Source organism: Gossypium hirsutum, unplaced genomic scaffold (genome assembly GCF_007990345.1).
Source record: "Gossypium hirsutum isolate 1008001.06 unplaced genomic scaffold, Gossypium_hirsutum_v2.1 scaffold_656, whole genome shotgun sequence".
Classification (NCBI taxonomy): Eukaryota; Viridiplantae; Streptophyta; class Magnoliopsida; order Malvales; family Malvaceae; genus Gossypium; species Gossypium hirsutum.
This window is the reverse complement of record NW_024403180.1, coordinates 10-21,796: the sequence shown is the minus strand read 5'-3', so window position 1 is coordinate 21,796 and position 21,787 is coordinate 10. Positions and strand designations below refer to the sequence as shown.

General features: G+C 34.3%; 2 protein-coding genes and 2 long non-coding RNA genes across 7 annotated transcripts; 2 read left to right on the top strand and 2 right to left on the bottom strand.

Moving 5' to 3' along the window:
* The first annotated feature begins 6 nt into the window (after positions 1-6).
* Positions 7-3,390, top strand: LOC107940667 (homeobox-leucine zipper protein ROC2). The gene is made up of 7 exons (XM_041110514.1): positions 7-397; positions 494-595; positions 1,632-2,004; positions 2,100-2,374; positions 2,535-2,630; positions 2,715-3,058; positions 3,148-3,390. Exons 1-7 carry the CDS (start codon positions 14-16, stop codon positions 3,152-3,154), a joined length of 1,581 nt encoding a protein of 526 aa, XP_040966448.1. The 5' UTR covers positions 7-13; the 3' UTR covers positions 3,155-3,390.
* Positions 3,391-4,522: 1,132 nt separating this feature from the next.
* On the bottom strand, positions 4,523-7,519 carry LOC107918160 (uncharacterized). Of its 3 annotated transcripts, XR_005924617.1 has the most exons (7): positions 7,457-7,519; positions 7,221-7,377; positions 6,903-7,113; positions 6,647-6,781; positions 6,203-6,363; positions 5,358-5,484; positions 4,523-4,927 (listed from the first exon to the last, which is right to left on the bottom strand). It is a non-coding gene; the product is annotated as an uncharacterized lncRNA (long non-coding RNA). The 3 variants fall into 3 exon arrangements; XR_005924616.1 differs by having other exon boundaries at positions 6,647-7,113; XR_005924618.1 differs by having other exon boundaries at positions 6,647-7,113; positions 7,221-7,369.
* A 5,402-nt stretch (positions 7,520-12,921) lies between these two features.
* On the top strand, positions 12,922-14,815 carry LOC107960746 (uncharacterized). Its single transcript, XR_005924615.1, has 3 exons — positions 12,922-13,196; positions 13,368-14,294; positions 14,378-14,815. It is a non-coding gene; the product is annotated as an uncharacterized lncRNA (long non-coding RNA).
* Positions 14,816-14,854: 39 nt separating this feature from the next.
* Positions 14,855-20,614, bottom strand: LOC107960745 (alanine aminotransferase 1, mitochondrial). Of its 2 annotated transcripts, XM_041110512.1 has the most exons (15): positions 20,074-20,614; positions 19,209-19,259; positions 18,875-18,925; positions 18,372-18,437; positions 18,226-18,287; positions 17,851-17,929; positions 17,664-17,768; positions 17,474-17,584; positions 17,064-17,201; positions 16,897-16,971; positions 16,673-16,793; positions 16,407-16,561; positions 15,941-16,015; positions 15,416-15,619; positions 14,855-15,192 (listed from the first exon to the last, which is right to left on the bottom strand). In XM_041110512.1, exons 1-15 carry the CDS (start codon positions 20,254-20,256, stop codon positions 15,076-15,078), a joined length of 1,593 nt encoding a protein of 530 aa, XP_040966446.1. In that variant the 5' UTR covers positions 20,257-20,614; the 3' UTR covers positions 14,855-15,075. The 2 variants fall into 2 exon arrangements, with proteins under 2 accessions (XP_040966446.1, XP_040966447.1); XM_041110513.1 differs by lacking the exon at positions 18,875-18,925 and having other exon boundaries at positions 20,074-20,572.
* Positions 20,615-21,787: the final 1,173 nt, after the last annotated feature.

Sequence of the window (21,787 nt, the reverse complement as noted above, 5' to 3'; positions counted from 1 at the left end):
AAGTGATCTTCTTATGGCGGTCTCGATAGGAGCTGGTCTGAACAAGAACAAAATCATCGAACAAGCTGTGGAAGCCATGGAAGAGCTGTTTAAGTTGGCAATAATGGGTGAACCACTATGGCAACACAATGGAAACGGTGGAATGGAGACTCTAAATGGGTTTCAATACTTGAGGGAATTTGGTAGCTTTGATGCAACAATGGAACAGATAATGAGGATGGTTGAAGTTGGTGAACCCCAATGTTTCCTAAGCTCTGATTGCAACTGTAACTTTGATCAGGATGTCCCCTCATCCTTTTCGAAACTCAATTTCGAGCCTTTGAATATCGAAACTTCTCGAGAGACCGCATTTGTTGAGATGAACCCTATGAACATCGTCCAATTGCTCATGGATACGGTAAGGATTTTGTTTCCCCTTGTTCCATTTCATTACGTAAGTTTACTCATTTACGAAGTTGTTAATGAACTAACATTTTCCATGTTTTGTGATTAGAAACAATGGGCGACAACATTTTACAGCATTGTCTCGAGGACAACATTGTTAGGAGTTATATTAGAAAACGTTGATGGGAGCTACAATGGAGTTCTTCAAGTGGTAAACCTCAAACATCATCTTCATTTTAATTTAAAATTTACACTTTGACTTTGATTAAATGTGGAATGTGATACATGAATTTTGATTTGCTATAATTATACACACATGAAACTTTATTTTGGTTTAATTAGACACATGAACTTGATTTGATTCAATTGTATATATTTTTTAAAAATAACTACATTCATTTGTTTTTACATTCGATAAATATAATTATTTATCTATACAATAATAGACGTAGAGTCGATAATAGTCTTTAATGGTTTGAATCAAAATTTTATGTATAAATTGCTCAAAATCAAAATTAATGTATCACATTGTATAGAAAGTTCATGTATAATTTTTGTTATTTATCCATTTTATATCTAATTTTACTTGATTCATTACCCTATTGATATCTCAACAATATTCCATGCATTAAAATTTAGTACAAAAATTCACTATTGTTTTGCTTAACATACATATTGATATTGAAACATTTATTTAGTAGCTTTATTGTTTTATAGAATCTTACTTTAAAGAGAGTGATTGAAATGATTCATTTATGAAAAGAAAGAATCTCATACAAATTTAAGGAAAGAGTTGTTTCATAGTTGAATACTTTTTTGTTAACTACAAGGTTTCGCTTTAGGGTTTATGAAAATCATTAAATGCAGTTATGGGTTTTTAATATTCTTCATGATGGATTATTTCTTTGTTCTTCCTCTGATATTTTATATACTTGATTATGATCCATTAGTTTGTTTGTCTCCTAATGTTAATATATTTATTACGATTTATTTTCTTGTTTTTTCTCTTATAATTAATATGTTCGAGATAATTACGTGCTTGCGTTGCCTATATTTAGTAACTAGCTAATGGTTCTCTTCAAAAAATCCGTTTTTATTTGTTTTAGCGTTTAGGGGTATCATTAGATGCCGTTATAATTCCTAAAATATTCTTCACACGGTCGATTTCTTTGTTTTTTTCTCTAATAATTAATTTATTCATATAGTAACTAGTCTTCCAAAATCCATTTTATTTGTTTTCTCATCAGATGTCAGCAGAGTTTCATCAGCGTACACCATTAATACCAGCAAGACAATGCTATTTCGCAAGGTACTGTAAAAAGCACACAAATGGAACATGGGGAGTGGTTGATGTTTCCTTGGAGAATTTATTCCCATATCCACAGGTACAGTTTCGAAGAAGGCCATCAGGTTGTGTAATCCAAGAAGTAGGCAATAGAGGGTCAAAGGTAACATGGATTGAACATGTTGAAGTTGATAACAGATCACTTCACCCTCTCTTTCGTCCCATTGTTAGCTCAGGTTTTGCATTTAGTGCCAAACGATGGATTGCAACCATCAACAGGCATTGCCAATGGCTCACAACTTCAACGGCTAGAACCGCTCCTACAACTGATGGGGGTAAAAATTTTAATTTATTCCTGCTTTCTATTTACATTACATGCGCCAACTTAATGAACACTTGTTGATGTAATTTGATTTGTTTGGAAAAACAGTTTTAATACCACAAGAAGGGAGGGAGAGTCTGCTGAAATTGGCTGAAAAGATGACTAAGAATTTTTTCAACAATATCAATTCATGTTCTGAGAATGTATGGTCGGGGTTACCTCAAAACTTTGCTGCTCAAGATGTTAGGTTGAGATACGGAAATATATTAAAGGTTCCTGGGAAGCCTTCTGGTAACATTGTAATCTTCACTACTTCAATTCAAATTCCGGTTCCGATGGAGGTTCTGTTTGATTTTCTTCGTCATGAACGTACAGGAAACAGGGTATGTAAAACTTATATATATACGTGTTTAATTTTTTAGGGTTATTTTCTTGTACTGCTGTCTGAATGCATGCATGTATACAAACATATATGTGTATGTATATTACTCCATTGAGCGTGTAACTTTTCATGGATGGATTACGGGGTGTACAATTATGCAGTGGGATTTGCTTTCAAACCAACGACATGTCCGAGAACTTGTCTATGTCAGTAATGGTGAAAATCCTAAAAATCGAGTTTCCATTATGCAAGTGAATGTAGGTGTTTCTATCATTTCCTTTTCTTTTCTCATCACAATTTCCTCCATGAACTAACTAATAAGCATACTAATAAATTTGCAGTCCTCACCAAACAAGATCGAGATACTATATCTCCAAGAAAGCTACACCGACGAAACTGGCTCGTACATAGTATACGCGCCGATGGATATCATGGCCATGTCAAAAATCTTGAATGGTGGTAACCCAAAATTTGTATCTATTTTGCCATCAGGGTTCAGCATTATGCCTGATAAGGCACCTGGGCAAGGAGATGGAGCCGTGGGAAGTATCTTAACCCTAGCGTTTCAAAGCGTCGACAGATTAAGCAACAAGGAATATATGCCTCAGTCGACGCTGAAAATCATTGATGCTATCTTATCAACAACCGTTGCTTCAATCAAGGATGCTATGCTATTTGGCATAAGGTGATGCCATTGCTAAGTCTTGAGCTTTTCTTTTTCTTGGTATGTTGCTGCAGGTACTGATGGATTTATATTTGCTTTATGAGTTGCAGGTATTAATGGCTTCTTTCGAAGTTGTTGAGAATGTAAGCTATGTAAACCAAGGAGTTCAAATAGAAACTTTAATATAATATTATCTGCAAACTGTAGCTTTCTTAAAGGAATGATTTAGAAGAGCTTTTGGTAGGACTCTTTGTTGAGCAACGGGCTCATAGAAACCAATCCACAGTTTTAGACTTCTTTATTATGTTGTTGTTAATTGTTCAAGAATTTAAGACCAAGTTGAGAGTTTTTAATTCGGATTTGGATTGATTCACTTGTTTGATTTGGATTTTGGCTTTCACGAGCTCATATAGTTAGAAAAAAAATAATGGGTTACTTGTTTGGTTATTTTATTTTGTAATAGGCCAATTTTGACCTGACCCAGTTTATAAAATAAAATCCAAAATAAACATAATAAATAAAATTTCCAAAAATTACAAAACACTACCCAATTTACATGACCCAAAGTAAAACCCAATTACAAGCCCAAAAAAAATTAAAACCCTAAAAGCCATTTATTAAAATGATTAAATTATGAGGTGATTCGATTACACCTAAATAAAAAGGATTGGTGGCGACTCTCATTTTCGTTTTTAAATAAAAGCCGACCCTTTTCAAAAAAATGGTTTCGACATATATGATGATCGTTTGAAATTAAATAAGAAATGATTGATTATCTGTTTGTCACCAAAGTATTAAATATCGGCTCATCTTACAAAATTTGCTTTAGTTATTTACTTTCTATATGTTCAAATTTATTAGTGTATATAACAAATTTTATTAGTATGCAAAAATAATAATTTTCTACCACTTAAAATTGATTTCTCATGGCAAAACATAATTTCGAAACATGTAATATAAAATATTATGAGGGAGTACCAAAATTTATAAAATAGTATAAAATTTTGGGGGGAATAGAAAAAATTATGAGGAAGTGCAAAAAATTATCTCCTAACCTGTTGAATTAGTTAAAACTTATCATGAAACCAGGACATGGTGGTGTTTTTTTTTTCCGGGTTCATACACCGTGTTGGATAAATAATCTCGTATTGTTAAGAAAAGGTAGTTACATATTCAATCTAGTTTATGTATTTTTGTTAGAGTTGAGGATTTAATCTTATACTTTAATTTCGCTAGTTTAAGTCTCTATATTTTTTAATCTTTGAAAATTCAGTCAACTTAAATGGTAGCGGTTAAATTGTAAATTTTGCTATTTCGAAAACCATATGCGTCGAAAATTTTATTTTTTGTACAAACATTTATAATTAAATTTAAATAAAATATTTTGTTATTAGATAATAATTTGGTTTAAACTTATGGAGTGAACACATAATTTGACATTTACATGAGATTTATATATATATAAATGAGATATATTTACTTAAATCTGATAATAAAAATATATGTTTACTTAAAAGGAATTAAATCGACTTCTCAAATTAGCCTATTTTATATGGCAATTACAACAGTGAAATAAAATTTAAAAACTAGCCATAAGTTTCAAATTGAAGACATGAATCTATTTGTATTGATACAATGGATGTCGATTAGTGCCAGGAATTTGCATCTTGCACTATCCGCACTGCAATTTTCCACATGATGAATGATGAGCTTGGCACCACACAGGGGTCAATGATACCATACGCCTGGTTGGATTTTCCACCACTCAATTGATATCGATTCAATTAACGCCAACGCAAGGGACTAGTTAAAGGGTAATTAACTCTAAATTGCAATTACAATGTTGATAGCTTACCCATCAAAAACACCGCTAGACTTGAGAAGCACAATCTGAAGAGGCACACTTTCAAAAATTAAAACCCCCATTTACCAAAACTAATCTCCATCAAATGGAATAAAAACTGATCTCACAATCCACTTAGTTTCCAACTATACCAGCAGACTCAAATTCAAAATTGGAATCACATCAAACACACTTTAACTAAATCAGAGCAATAAAAACACCCTTTTAATCATTGGCAAGTGACACAAAAACCTTCAATCCCCATAGCCCCTTCTATCATATCAGGATAAAGCCACCCCAAAGTAACGATTCCTCATGAATCCACTGCTCATCATGGTAAACACAATCACCATAACCCACACAAAATCACTATTAATTCACATACCGACCAGATTATTAGAGAAATCACAACTTAAAAAATGATTTCATCCTGAAAACAAAATGTAACCACTAGAAGGGGAAATCCCCGAACCATACCTTTCGAATAATAGCTGCATAAGCTTGGACGCCACACTTAAATCTGCACACAAGATCCTTCCGTCTCACCCACTTCCCTACTCTCAATTATTTGTCAAATCTCTAATAATCAAATCCTCATTATTACCTGCATTCAACCATAACGATTATAGCATGCATATAAAAATATTTTTATATAAATTTATGCTCAAAACTATTCAAAATTTATTAATTAAGCTAATATGAAAAAGCATTTAATATAAAAGAAGGAAATAGTATAAAAATAAGGGTTTAATAATTTCAAATTTATGTTTCACCAAAAAAAGCATTGAATGAGAACATAAAGCAAAAACAAAAAATGCACACACTCTCGTAAACTGTCCATTAAAACCTTTAACCAATCATATTTCAAATAAGTGTCAGTCAGCAGATACCCTCAACAATTTTCAGCATTCATGTCCCATGTACCCTTCTAATGCTCATTTCCTACTTATTGCTTATTTTCCCTCTCAAATATAAATATATATATATAAATCCAATGTTGTACTCATTAGAAAGATGACAAATCTGTTCATCACATTTTGTTTAAGGTATGATTTTCTTTTTTCTTCATGACAGATTTTAGTTTCAAAGACACTCAGAGATAATGCATGGAAATATTTATGGATGATTTTTATCTTTTTTTAAAATCCATATAAAAAAAGAATTCAAAAATTTGCAGATAGATAGATTATTAGATAAATTTAAACTCATTTTTTTAGTTTATTTAAACATTTAGTCAACTATAGGATAGAATTGAATGAATTTATTCTTAAAAAGACATCGAATATATTAACCAAAATGATGTAATGTATGATTGGATGTACCTGAGATGATTTGTGGAATGAGTTTTAGGCAACAAAAAGAAATGTTGGTAACTATTTAGGTGGAGAAATGCTGGTGGAGGGGGCATCATTAAAGCCATTATCTTCGTCAAATCATTTATGCTGCTATCAATTCACGTTCAACTAAAATTTAGATTTATTCCCTAAGAAAAGAATGAAATATCAAAATAAGAAATAAATATATTGAAAAGGAATAAAAGAGGCACTATCAACTCCAAAAATTGAAGTTAATAATGTGAAACTAAAAAGAAAATAAAAAAAGTGAAGCAAGTCAGATTTTTTATCACTGCTTTTCTCCTTGTACACAAAGAGTTCAACCTGGAAGTGGAGTTACACCATTTATGTTCTATGATTCTATGATACATCATCATCAGTTGAATGCACCATAATGTGCTAACAGTAAAATCCATAATCAAAAGAACTTACGAGGTGAATCTAAAAACTAGAAACTCCAATAAAATTAGGGACTCCAGAGATGCCTTTGTATAGGATAAGGTCATTGCTATCTTCTTCTCGGAAGAATATCTGTAAACGAAAAATCATAGAAGGGTGGACCTGCGTCTGAAACAATAAAGTTACTCGAAGATTGTAATGGAAGGGAGCCGAACCCTGTTGGTTTCATCTGTTCAAAAGCAGAAGAAAGTAGTACGCAAGGGGGAGGGTAAGTGGCATGGTCTCTTACCTTCCTGCTCACCAAGAATGTAAAATGGAATATGCGCAATCATTTTTGTGCCTCCATCATTCCAGTTGACGGTGCTTGGATCGTGTGGGGTCCCATGTGAAGGCCTGGAAGGTCCCAAGACAGACAGACAGATAGCCGGGTCATCCATTAATCCCAGATAATCACGAGTTCGCCTTCAAACCCTTGAATCTGATATTTGAGATCGAGCAACCTGAATAAGAATTGTTAGGGAAAAGAAACATTATTAAGTTAGAAAATTCATTCCCGTCTTTACAACTATTTGACCAAAGTAAATGTCCAAAATTGGATTCAGACAACCTTGCCCAAGGCTACACGTGCCCTCGGCAATGGTTAGTGGTGATATGCAGCAAGCTTTGCAATAGCTGTGATAACAAAACACAGAAGCCTCGACTGTGACGACTTTTTGAAGTTCCTGCTGTCAGAGTTGACAGACTCCTGCCTCAGACCTAGACGACTTCCGAAACCGAGATTAAAGTCAGCATATAACAACCAACATTAGAAGGAAAATTTGTTTGAGAAAACGAAAATATTACCTAGATGAAAGGTTTTCATACAAAAGTAGCTCTAGACTTTCAAAAAGCTCCCTAGCTGCATCTGTTGAATATTGGCAATATCCCACATTAGGAAAAGATAGAAATGGAGGGGTTTGGTTTGTTATATATAGAACCCCTCCCCCTTTTGTTGTATTATCCCAAAATCTTCTCCTTTGTAATATTTCTAGAAGAAATATTGATTTGGTAGTGTCCGAGGACGTAAGCTAAATTGGCCGAACCTCGTTAAATCTCTGGTATTTTATTTCTTATTTGTTTGCTTTATTTAATAGCTTTATGTTGGTTATATTTATTTAGTTATTATTGCTATAAATATCTAAGTGAGTTCTGTCTAGTTGTTGGGTTTTAAGCGGGACCATTGTGACCCCTCCAATTTAACTGGGAATTTTCTTAGTATAATTGTTGGCATAATAATTATCTAAATATTTCTGATAATATTGTTATTAATATTATCGTCGCTTCCGCAACAATTGGTATCAGAGCCAAGGTTTTGTAGTATGCTCTGTGTTTGCAGCTTAGTCTGATCTTACACATCAGAAACATTTCCTAAAGCTTGTGGGTATTCTGCATTTGGTGGCTATTAAGTAGAAGCTATGGCAAAAATGACAGAAGAAAAACCATCCATATCAACAACTTCCACTTCGTACATTTTGCCGAGGATTGGAACTGCAAATACGAGATTTGTAGTGGAAATTTTTGATGGAACAGGTCATTTCGGCATGTGGCAAAGTGAGCTTCTAGATGCCCTCTTTCAACAGGGTCTAGATATTGCCATTGAGGAAGAAAAACCAGAAGGGGTTGATGATAAAGAATGGAAGACCATCAACCGATTGGCATGTGGTACAATTCGATCATGTCTTTCCAGAGAGCAGAAGTATACATTCAGTAAAGAGACTTCTGCAAGTAAATTGTGGAAAGCATTGGAGGAGAAATTTCTGAAGAAGAACAGTCAAAATAAGTTACATATGAAGAAAAGACTGTTTCGTTTCAGTTATGTTCCTGGTACCACGATGAACGAGCACATTACCAATTTTAATCAGCTGGTGGCTGATTTGTTGAATTTGGATGTGACTTTTGAAGACGAAGACTTGGCGTTAATGTTGTTGGGATCGCTTCCTGAGGAGTTTGAGTACCTTGAAACTACTCTACTTCATGGAAAATCGGAAGTAACTTTCAATGAAGTAACTGCTGCATTGTATAGCTATGAACTACGCCGAAAGGATAAGTTGAAAGGTTCAGGTGAAGCAGCAGTGGAAGCATTGGTAACAAGAGGTCGTCAGCAAAGTCAGTCTAAGGGGAAGAGAAGAAAGTCCAAAGGTCGAGCTGTTGCCAAAGATGAATGTTCTTTTTGCAAAGAAAAAGGACATTGGAAGAAAGATTGTCCAAAATTGAAGAAAAAAGGGAAGACTCCGCAAGATGCAAATGTTGCAGAATGCAATAGTGAAGCAGAGTCAGACTTTTCTCTTAGTATGACATCTTCAACATTATATGCAGATGAGTGGATCATGGATTCTGGTTGTTCCTATCATATGTGTCCCATTCGGGAATGGTTCTTTGAATTTCAAAAACTAGATGAAGGGGTTGTTTACATGGGTAATGATAACACATGTAAAATAGCCGGGATAGGTTCAATTAAACTGAGGAGTCATGATGGATCTACTAGAATTTTGCGGGATGTACGATATGTCCCAAAGTTGAAGAAGAATCTCATCTCTTTGGGGTCGTTAGAATCTAAAGGCCTAGTTGTGACAATACGAGATGGAGTTCTTAAAGCAACTTCAGGAGCATTGGTGATGTTGAAAGGCATAAGAAAGAACAATCTATATTACTACCAAGGTAGTACAGTGGTCGGGACAACAGCAGCAGCAATTACGAGTACCAAGAAGGACGCTGAGGCAACACAGCTGTGGCATATGCGTTTGGGCCATGCTGGTGAAAATCCTTGCAAACTCTAGCCAAGCAAGGATTATTGAAAGGTACAAAGACTTGCAAACTTGAATTTTGCGAGCATTGTGTTCTGGGAAAACAACGAAGGGTGAAATTTGGCACTGGGATTCACAATACTAAAGGTATTCTGGATTATGTGCATTCTGATGTATGGGGACCGTCCAAGACTCCATCACTTGGAGGAAGACGTTATTTTGTCACCTTTATTGATGATTTTTCCAGACGAGTTTGGGTGTTCCCTATGAAGAACAAAGATGAGGTGCTTGAAGTTTTCCTTAAGTGGAAAACTAAAGTTGAAAATCAGACAGGAAGGAAGATTAAGGTTCTCCGATCAGACAACGGTGGAGAATATAAAAGCGATCCTTTCCTGAAGATATGCCAAGATTGTGGCATAGTAAGGCACTTCACCGTAGGTGGAACACTGCAACAGAATGGGGTGGCAGAGCGTATGAATCGAACGCTTGTGGAGAAAGTTCGATGTATGTTATCTAATGCTGGATTAGATAGAAAGTTTTGGACTGAGGCTGTGACGTACGCTCAACATCTCATCAATCATTTGCCATCATCTGCTATAAATGGCAAGACTCCTTTGGAGAAATGGTATGGAAAACCTGCTACTGATTATGACACCTTGCGCATTTTTGGTTCTATTGCATATTATCATGTGAAAGAATCAAAGTTAGATCCAAGAGCAAAGAAGGCTCTATTCATGGGCTTCAATGCTGGTGTTAAGGGATATCGTTTGTGGTGTCTAGAGGCAAAGAAGACGATAATCAGTAGGGATGTTACCTTTCATGAATCTGCCATGTTGAATAAGGTAAATCCAGAAGGAGTGAGTAGTACTTCGCAGCAGGTGGAGTGTACTCCGCAGCAGGTGGAGTTTGAGCAGAGTGTGGTAATTCCAGCAGAAGGTACCACTAGTGATTCTTCATTGGCAGATGCAGAGTCAGATGAGGAAGAGGTTTCTACCCAAGAACCTCAACAGCAATCAGAGCCAATTGCAGTCAGAAGGCAGAGACGAGAAATTCAGAAACCAGCTCGTTTCACTGACATGGTAGCTTATGCACTTCCAGTTGTTGATAATATTCCATCCACTTACACCGAAGCCATTCAGAGTTTAGAGAATAATAGATGGTTAGGTGCAATGGAAGAGGAAATGCAATCTCTAGAGAAAAAACAAGACGTGGAAGCTGGCACAACTACCAAAAGGGAAGAAGGCGATTGGTTGCAAATTTGAAGACACTATTGAAGTTTGTGTTATGAGAAGATGTTCGAAGATGTGGAATATCGCCAAGGTGGAGATTTGTTGAATATTGGCAATATCCCACATTAGGAAAAGATAGAAATGGAGGGGGTTTGGTTTGTTATATATAGAACCCCTCCCCCTTTGGTTGTATCATCCCAAAATCTTCTCCTTTGTAATATTTCTAGAAGAAATATTGATTTGGTAGTGTCCGAGGACGTAAGCTAAATTGGCCGAACCTCGTTAAAACTCTGGTATTTTATTTCTTATTTGTTTGCTTTTATTTAATAGCTTTATGTTGGTTATATTTATTTAGTTATTATTGCTATAAATATCTAAGTGAGTTCTGTCTAGTTGTTGGGTTTTAAGCGGGACCATTGTGACCCCTCCAATTTAACTGGGAATTTTCTTAGTATAATTGTTGGCATAATAATTATCTAAATATTTCTGATAATATTGTTATTAATATTATCGTTTATTGCTATAAATATCTAAGTGAGTTCTGTCTAGTTGTTGGGTTTTAAGCGGGACCATTGTGACCCCTCCAATTTAACTGGGAATTTTCTTAGTATAATTGTTGGCATAATAATTATCTAAATATTTCTGATAATATTGTTATTAATATTATCGTCGCTTCCGCAACAGATAGATATATCAATCCAATTCAGATAAGAATTTAGGTTCAACAGATTTTATATATTTGGATTTCGTCTTATCCAATCTTAAACCCACCTCATGTTTTTGATTATTTAACATTTTTCTCTCAAGTATTAATATTTATAAACAAGGAAAATGTCCTCAAACTTCTGTATTTAGTAGAGATAACTGAAAGGTGGAATTCGAGGGCCTAATAATAAATATTTTTTTAATCAAAATTATTTTTCTGGTACACATTTTTTAATCAAATTATTGAGACTCAAAATATATATTTTGCAACTCAATTATTACAATAAATTATATTTGTTTCTCTTTCTGTCGTATAGAATTGCGTGTATGTCGTCCAATTATATGTATTTTTGAAGTTAGTTTGTTTTAAGGTTGTGTTTAATCCCAGGAATGCAAGGTTTTGTAATATGAGATTTTAAACATTTCTTAAGCTAGTAATCATATTTGCTTAAGTAATTATACGTTCGGGTGATAATGTGATATTTATAATTTTAACTCATTTTTAATGAAATTAATTCCATTTACTTCAATCAAAATAAAATAATAATAATAAATCCTAATGAATTAAATTATTCGAGTAAAACTTCAATTATATATTTATGTATTATATTATAAGTTGAGAAAAGTTAATATTTAGTTCATTATATAATGTTTTGAATATTACTTTTTAATAATAAATTTATCAAATTTTAAATCATTTCCATCAAATTTACTCTTAAACCATAACACATGTAAAAAATCTAATTTTCTTCTTTCTCCCACCCTAAGTTTGACCCTAAGTTTGATTAAAATAGAAATCCTAAATACTTATCTCTCTTCCTCAATTCCAATTTATTTATTTGAAAAAAAAGGATATTAAATAATTTACTAAAGAAAGACATAAAAAATTATAAACTTCAATATTTGTGTAAATAAACCAAAAAAAAAATAAATTGTATAAGAGTAATTTAGTAAAATGTGATACTAGATAATCTTATATTCCATCAATTAGTAATGAAATTTTACATTTCAATAAAATAATTAATATAACATGTCCAGTAATATATTAAGTAATATTATATTTTAGTAATTCTATTACCGGATATAATTTTATATTTCATGAATCAGATACCCTTACTTGGTATGAATGATAAATAAATAAAAAATTGTTAATCTAATGATTAAGCTAGAAACTAAAAAATTAGTTTTAGTTCTATTATTATTAAAGGTTTAACATTTAAGGCTTGTTTTGGAAATGTAAATAGATATTTTTAATATCTGATAAGTTATTTAAAAAGGTTTAATTCTCAATTTTACATATTAAAATTTTTAAATAAAAAAAAAATCTCTGAATCAACCGCAAACCAAAATTTTCTAGTATTTAATTAGATGGTTAAACTATATGTAGTATATAATATAATTAAATTCTCTATAATGTATAAATAAGGTTAGTTAAAAGATGGAAAGAAAATGACTTCTGCCAACATATTTTTTCAGCCTTTTCCATTCCCTTAACCACATCTCTCCGTTTGTATATCAACGTAGAAATTGTTATTTTTGTTCAAAATTTTTATTATTCCCTACTTTTAAAATACTTTAATGTTACGGGAATCCTATCTATATTAAAACGGTGTCGGCTTTAACCTGGCTTGTTTTCATGACAAAAGCAAACACGAATGTCTCCCTCTTTTGTATGGGCATGTAGTAGTTTTTCGTTGGATTAGGTCTAAATCTAATCGATCCGACATGTTTCTCACCAAATGGAAGCATATTTATTTACTGTTAAATTTTCATAAATTTCTTTTGGTAATTGTTGTCTGAACTGAAGCAGGGAGTAGGACGGTGGGGTGAACAGGGAAGGTGGAATATGCTATGGAGGCCATCAATGTAAAACTACTTTTTTTCTATTTGTTTCTTTGGAAAATCACTTTACTGATTAAAGTTCTCTCAAGGGAAAATTTTGTTTTTTATTATCATATTTATGTCAGCTAGCTAAGTGTAGTCTTTTGCTTTTACTCGTGTTTTAATGTAAATGGTTTTTTTTTTAATGAACTGCAGCTGGGTTCAACTGCAATTGGAATAAAGACCAAAGACGGTGTCGTTCTGGCCGTCGAGAAGTGCAGTCCTTCACCACTGTTACTCTGCACTCTTACTTTATCTAATGTTATTCATTTACTATAAAGGAAGCGTTTTTAAGATGTAGAGTTCCATGAATAATAATGAAATGATGATTAGCTGTTAGGCTCTTAGGGGGTTTGCTTTAACAAATTACTAAGACCTCAGTTGCAAACATTTCAGTGGTTGGGTCAACACTCTAGGATTGAAACTTAGCCCAGACCTCATAGGTACTGAAATCTCTTTCGGTATGAAGCATGTTCACGCATATTAGAATTTGTAGGAATGTAGTGGTTGCAACTTATCTCAGACCACTTAGGTACTGGATTCTATTTCAGGAACCCAGCATTGTTGAGTAAGATTATGGAAATTGATGAGTACATAGGATGTGCTATGAGTAGGTTAATTACTGATGCACTAGTCGAGACTCAGGTACTATAGTTGTTATTGCCGTTATCCTTTTATTTGTAATTCAATGAACCTTTATGCTGATATCTCTTTGATTCACACGGAACCATAAATTCTCATATGGTGGGCCAATAACCCAACAAAAAGCTCGTTGTGATCTGGCCCTTCGAGATGAAGAATCCATGGTGCAGCTGCATATCTTTTTCTCTGTATGATTGCAACTATTTTGATTTTTTGGTCTATGCTCTTTTTTGCTCACCTTAGCAACCAATAAAGACGGGGCTACCCCCCGTATGACATCTATTTGTATGCATTCAGTGTCTTTTGCCATTTAATATAGGGTTGTTCCATTAGCTTTATCTGAAAATACTTAATTCACGTACAATAACATTTTTCTTTGCAGTCTCGACCATTTGGGGTATCTCCTCTCATTGCTGGTCATGATGAGAATGGGCCAAGCTTGTAAGTATGCAATTATTTAACAACACAAGAGAAAGATAAATGGTTAAACCTTTAGGACTGACATTTCTGTTAAACATGTGTAGGGATAATTGATCGCAAGCTTGTAAGTTACAGAAAACACGTGAGAAAGCAGCATACGGTTCCTGGTAAACGCAATTCAAAATTCTGACTGCCATGGTACTGATAGGGATGCATATCGCCTTGTGCTGCCATTTACTCATTCTCTCTCTCCATTTCCTCCATCTTTTCGGCCTTTCGTTTTTTATTTTTACTCAATTTTTATTTAATATTAAACTGTAAAATCTTGTTTAACTAAAATCTAATTAGTTCAAAGGGGTTTTTTTAAAACAAAGTAATGGTACCAATTCTCAATAGCTTTGATGGTTTTGTTAGGGATGTACGTAATGACATACTGAGTTTTATTAGGGATTAAATCTAATAGCCTTGATGTCAGTCCAATCTCATTTATGAGATATCAATGTTATAGGATCATAATTATGTAGATTCGTTTGATGGTTCAACGCAGTCTCCTACTCAGAATACCTTATTAATGTTTTTTATGGCATCAAACATCACCTTTCAGCATTTGCATTAAATTAGAACTTCTACTGTCAGCATGAGCAGCAACAAATAGCATATTTTGACATATTGACCCCTAGATAGCAACAACAGTTCCAGCTACAGTTGAAGACGGGTGTACAAGCATTAACACAGGGTCGATTTATTCTGTATGAAAAGGAAAAGAGACACGTCTGATTCAGCTGAATTCTTTCCCTTAGACTCAGCCTCTGAATTCATCCATGAAACTTTTATGGAAATCTGTTAGACGGGTGACGATTGCTGGAATCTTTTCTTCTTGTGGGAGTATTGTGCACCTAAAATGCCAAGTGCCAGGAACCTATGGAAAAAATATACAAAAAGGGCATATCAACTGGCATTAAAATGTAAAATAAAATAAATTCTTGATGAACGAAAGAAATAATGATAATTATCAAGTAATAGAGACGTTGAGGAGCCTTAAAATATTTGCTAACTTCTGAAAGCAGAAAACAACTGCAATTTTAAGTGTCCACAAAGCACCTAACCGGATAAAGGCAATGTAATTGCAATAACCAACTCACCTGCCCAAAGCCAGAACCAGGAACCAAAACAATTCCAGTAGCAGCAAGGAGGCGTTGACAGTAGTATGCATCAGGTGCTTTTTTTGCAGCTTCAGCAGCTTTGATTGCCTTTTCAGGAAGGTCAATTCTGGGGAACAGATACATTGCACCTTCTGCCTTGTTGCATGTTACACCTTCCAATTTGTTGAATGCATCTTCCAGTGTCTGCAATTGGAATAACAACCGTTGTAACAAAAACATATCAAGCTGATATGAATGGATGTAATTGAAGAACGGGTGAAAAGGGACAATGAATAGAAAAAATGCCAACTATTTCATTTGAGTATGACTTAATTGAAATAATTTTGCTGGTAATATAATTTAGATCAGACTCTGCTACAACGGCTATCAACTTCAAGTTTCCAAAATTTGTTGGTTAAGCACCATATAAGAATGTGGAATTTTGCATTCACTTTTGCTACAATTAAATATTAAGGCCCCTTTGCTCATATAAATTAAATGAATCAAACCTAAGAGAGGCCTAACCTTTGCACGCCTGGCTAAAGATGAGAGGATTCCATCTCTTTCAGCACTGTATGATTCATAGGATTCATCTCCAACCTGCAAGTGTCATTTTCTTTATTATTGGCTACAAATATCACATGCATATACAAGGCATGCATGACATAGTTCAATCAACATGAGCTTTTACATTCCACCCATCTAAACATAATATTTCACTCCATTATCCAAGGAAAGCCCTTCCCTAAAGCCCAAATTGTGTACCACACAGCCTCCAAATTACCAACCAACCACGATAAAGGACACCAGTTCAAAGACTTAATGTTATTGGCAAGTATGAGTTTCTTCTATAAGAACCAATGCTTACAAGCAGCCAGGCAAAGCTCTCAATTCGTCCTACCAATGGCCTCTTATATTCTTATATTTATATCAAACATCCAATGTTATTAGAATAAACACAGAAAATGATTTTAAATGGCAAAAGATTGACCTTTGGTGGACTCATGACAAGACTGGCAAGAATTTGACCCGAGATGTTGGAACACAGATTCACAGATGCCACTTTGTATATTTGCTCCCTGACATCAACTCCAAACCCAGTTACCTCCATATAACCTCCCCTTTTTCCACACTCTCCGTAGTAACCTGAAGGCAGTAAAAAATTGTATATTCATTATCTCAAAAGTCCAAATTTTGCATATGCTCTCTTACCTTCTGTAACTGCGATAATAGAAGTAAGACAAAACAGAATTTTACCTTTGGAGACTGACTGAAAAGATACTAAGGCTATATCCTTCTCACCATAACCCATGGACCGGGAAACCTTCTTAAAAGAATGGAATTTCTTTTCAGGTACATAGACATTTTCCTGATAAACCTGTAAAACCATAGGTGGTTAATATCACCCTTGGGACTCAAACCTAGAAAGAAAAGCCATTGGCAAGAAATGGCAAAGCCAGAATATATAGAAATTGATCTACCTCATCTGCCAGCAGAACAAGACCTTCTTGTTTGCAGAACTCCACAATTGCCTTCTGGTTTTCCTCAGCAAGAACCTGCAACCACAATGAGAATAAAATCAAGTAAAAATGAAACTTAGGACTCCTCTTCATCTAAATATAATTTTGAAAAACATGTTATCTGTTACCTGTCCTGTTGGGTTGCCAGGATTTATTACAACCAAGGCCCTAACGGTGATGCCCTTGGACCTAGAAGTCTCAAGTTGTTTCTTTAGCTCAGATACTTCCAAACCCCATCCTGTGGCTTCATCAAGATAGTATGGAACCTGCACAAGCCAAAAGAAAGCTATAAACACAAGAACTTGTCAATCAACAACAAATCTTTGAATAATAAAAGAATTCTCTATTTCCAAGTATTGTACAAGTCCTACAAAGGAAGGCAGATAAAAACTAATCCTCAAGAAACATAAATCAACTTGATTTTGGTCAATTAAAGCTTGGCCAATAACCAGCAAAAAGTACTTCAGTGACAGCTAAATCCAGCTAGCTTATAAATACCTAAAATTCTAAACAATACATGGACATATAAAATGCATACCAAAGTTCCACCATGCAGAGCAATTGAAGCAGAGTATAGAGGATACTGAGGGATGGGACAGAGAATTCCATCCTTCTCAGATCTTATCAGCAGCTGCATCATCATGTGCACCTGTAGATGAGATAAAATCCATTCCGTTATACAAGTTTTCATGAAAAACTCGTCATTCAGCTTTGAGATAGAAACTTACTGCAGGGCTCGCACCATCAGTCAAGAAAATATCATTTGGATCAGCAGGAAAACCATCACGAACCTCAATTCCGGCAGCAATAGTATCTCGTAATCCCTTGATACCCTGACAGCGAAAAAATGGAAAATTATGAATAACGTGCAAGCATAAATTGTCAAAGTTCCAAGATGTGAGCAATGATCACAACCTGGCTATGACTGTAGGCACCAGTTGCCCTTCCAGGAATTTGATCAAGAATTTGCCAAGCACGTTCAATGGAGTCAGCACTGCAAAAGGCCACAAGCCAAATTACATGAGGCAAAGGAACAATCGTCAAAGAGAACTTGTAGTCTGCCAAAGTAAAAATTCTACAGTTAGCAAAAGAGACCCTTGCTTTATATTTTGCCTTTTCACCGGGCTCAATGAATAAGCCAAATTAAGAGTAACTAAAGCCACGGATAAGCCAAATTAAACACCCATCACAAACCTGAAATCTTTATCAGGTCAAAGAAAACAAATGAAACAATAATAGAATTTAAAAGAAACAACCACAAAGCTGACGGCCAATAGTAATTCTCTGTACCTGAATAAACCCTGTGTCTCACTTTTGTCCAAAATGGCTGGATGGTCGCATAATGCAAGAACCTATTGCAGAGATGTCCTAGTTAGAATGGCTTCATTAACATGCAACTTTATTGTAATGAATATCACCTACTAACAAAAAACAACCTCTCGGAAAAAAGTTATTGGCTGCTGACCAAGAGATTGTGGATTTCCAATGTTGCAGTACAGTATCTGTAAAAGATGATTAACATTTAATGCCAAATAAATAAAATAATAAAACTAGAAGTGTCAAATAAACATTCTTGTATTACAATCAATCCCCCCCCCAAAAAAAAAATCCACTTCTCTACAGGACCTTTATTGTTCAGATACACCTAATTACTTCTTTTTGAGAACACCATCCAGCCAACAGAGTTCCACAACCATCTATGTTGGCCAGATGAAATCCAAAACACCAACATAAGAAGTCTCTTTATAGTACTGCAACTGTAGCAAAGCTTTGCAGAATCCATCATTCACAAATGGTAATATGATATCAGCATGACATTGCTATTCAACCATGGAGAACAAAAGTAAAGTGGAGGAGAATATTGTCTCAAAGAAAGTATAAATGAGACTGATTCTCCAAGTGTCCACTACAAAAGTGTCAAGGAATTAAAAAAATATACCTCTTCAAAGGGATGAGCATCTGGCTTAGTCTGTATCTCTTCTTGCAATTTCTGAAAAAGGTATTAAGAAAATATAACTAAAGCACTATGCCATACATTTTACACTAAATACATCCAGCTTATATACAAGACTATATCAGCAGCATTTACATAAAATTCTCTAAAAACGTAATGAAAACAGTCAATCAACATTAACACCAATGGCTAATTACCCAAAAGTCACCTTTTAATCCATTCTCCAATTATACTCGGATGTGAACACAAGCATGAGAATATATCTTTAAAGAAATAAATTGTAAAAATACATCAAAGATGAAGCAGATTAGCAAACTACCTGTGCAAGGGTGACAATCTCACCACGGACAGCATACTCGCACTCTATGACCTGATGATAAAGAGAAAATTAGCCATAAGAAAAGACTGACCATAAAAAAAGTATGAAGCTGGCTCAAACTAGAACGAGAATATTCTATATCCTAAACGAAAACACATAAGTGTTCAGAAACTTGATTCTCCACTTAATGCCATTACTTTTTTTTTTCTTAAAATCACAAAAATTAGCAAATCCATTTCTAATAAGCAAATGGTGAGCTTTAACAAAATTGGCGTGCTAAATAGACACTATAAAGATTGATTTGAACTCAAAAGGAGTACATCAGTTCAGTGCATGTACCAAAAATAGACCCCTGCTCATTGTAAAGCGACCATCATATACATGCAAGAGAAAGAAAAAAAAAATGAACCATTCCTTTGACAGACAAATACTACAAAAGGAAGAGGAATTAAAGGATACTTGCACATCAATACTCAATAGAAAAGGTAACGAATAAACAAGCACAACATTAATATCATCGTTTGAGTACTAAAAGATGGCTTTAAGAAACCAGTGATTAGAAAGGGAAAACTCCCCTGCTCGATTGCTGCCTCTTAGTTAACAGATAACAAAAAGAACGAAGAGCTGAGAATGGGATAGGAATGAAACAAATAGTCAAAGATATAGACTTTTTGAAATAACAAGATAAACACAATACACAAAGCATAAAACCCAGATTCGGAAACACGAAAAGAAGAAAAAAAAATCAATACCTAACATCAATCAAATCAAACCCAACATCAATCAAATCAAACAAAAGAAAGAAAGAAACCCAGATTCAGAAACGCTCCAAATGAAATAAAAAAAGGTTAAAAAGAGAGTATACCTTGGGGTTAATCGTACTAAGAGAAACTAGATGAGCCATTGTTGAAGAGGAAGAAGAAGAAGGGGAATCAGCAGCAGGAGAGGAGGATAAGAAACGATATGAAGAAGAGAACCGTTCAAACTGATACTTTTGACGCGAACTTTCAATGAGGTTTCTAGCACTGCCAATCACAAATCTCCGCATATCTGTCTATTTATATAGACAAATCCACACTCGTCAACAAAATCAGAGACGAGGCAATTTGGAAGTAGGGAAAGAGATATAGAGATTTTATGCTGTCCTTTTATGAGCAATTTGGGGCAACTTTTTTCGAAAGAATCGAAACTATAGTTAAACCTTAGAATTTTGATTCTCCCTGAGCCCAAGTAGCTTGTTCGAGTTGGCTTATTTTTTTACCATTTACCAAATTTAATGAGAACTGATAGTACGTGGTAAATTTGACCCTACATATTTATTTAGCATAGAATTGAAGTAACGAAGGCTGATGATCTGTTTTATTGAGTTAGAATAAGAATGCAAGTCCAAGGCATTTATTTTATCCGGCCTAATCCTTAACTTCCCATTGTGAATCAGAAGAAATAATCCTTGAATTTGTGGTGTGGAATATTGCAGTGCATCAATGTTATCAACACGACCAAAAACTGAGCAAGCTTTTCTTTGGTCCCTGCAGCCAATCTTTTTGACAAGTCCAATATCATTATTACAAATGGCTAGGAAATGCATTAAACATGTGGACGATGAACTAGAGATTTAAGGGTCGTTTTTATTTTTCCTTTTTTTATTCAATAAATGCAAAGACCTTTCACCCAAGTTGTAAAGCTCGTCACTCTTGACATGCCTAACATCTTAGCTTTGACAGATTAAAGATATAAAATGGATGAAATTGTTTTAGCCATAGTTGGAAACGGATTAGGATGTATTTCTTTGCCAGATCCACATAAGAAGATAAACTCTTAATTAAAAAAACAAACTAAGGAATGAGATAAGAACAAAGTGAATAAACAACTAAATTCTTTTAGGACAATTCTATGTTTTGCCCGAGTCATTCTTGAGAATTTATGATATGGTGTCCAAATGTTAATCTACTCAGCTTTATAACCTTATCTGATGTCACAGCCTTTTTGTATAGATTACAAAGGAGGAGGGATTATCAATGTTGGGATTGGGTTCCAGACATGCTGTATTCTGATTTTGCAGCTTCGATATCAAATAAATGAAGCATCAATTAGAGTTGATGCATCTGTTTAAGGGAAATGCTTCTTCTTTCTTGGTCATGAATTAGGATGTATTTGTTGCGGAAGCGACGATAATATTAATAACAATATTATCAGAAATATTTAGATAATTATTATGCCAACAATTATACTAAGAAAATTCCCAGTTAAATTGGAGGGGTCACAATGGTCCCGCTTAAAACCCAACAACTAGACAGAACTCACTTAGATATTTATAGCAATAATAACTAAATAAATATAACCAACATAAAGCTATTAAATAAAAGCAAACAAATAAGAAATAAAATACCAGAGTTTTAACGAGGTTCGGCCAATTTAGCTTACGTCCTCGGACACTACCAAATTAATATTTCCTCTAGAAATATTACAAAGGAGAAGATTTTGGGATGATACAACCAAAGGGGGAGGGGTTCTATATATAACAAACCAAACCCCCTCCATTTCTATCTTTTCCTAATGTGGGATATTGCCAATATTCA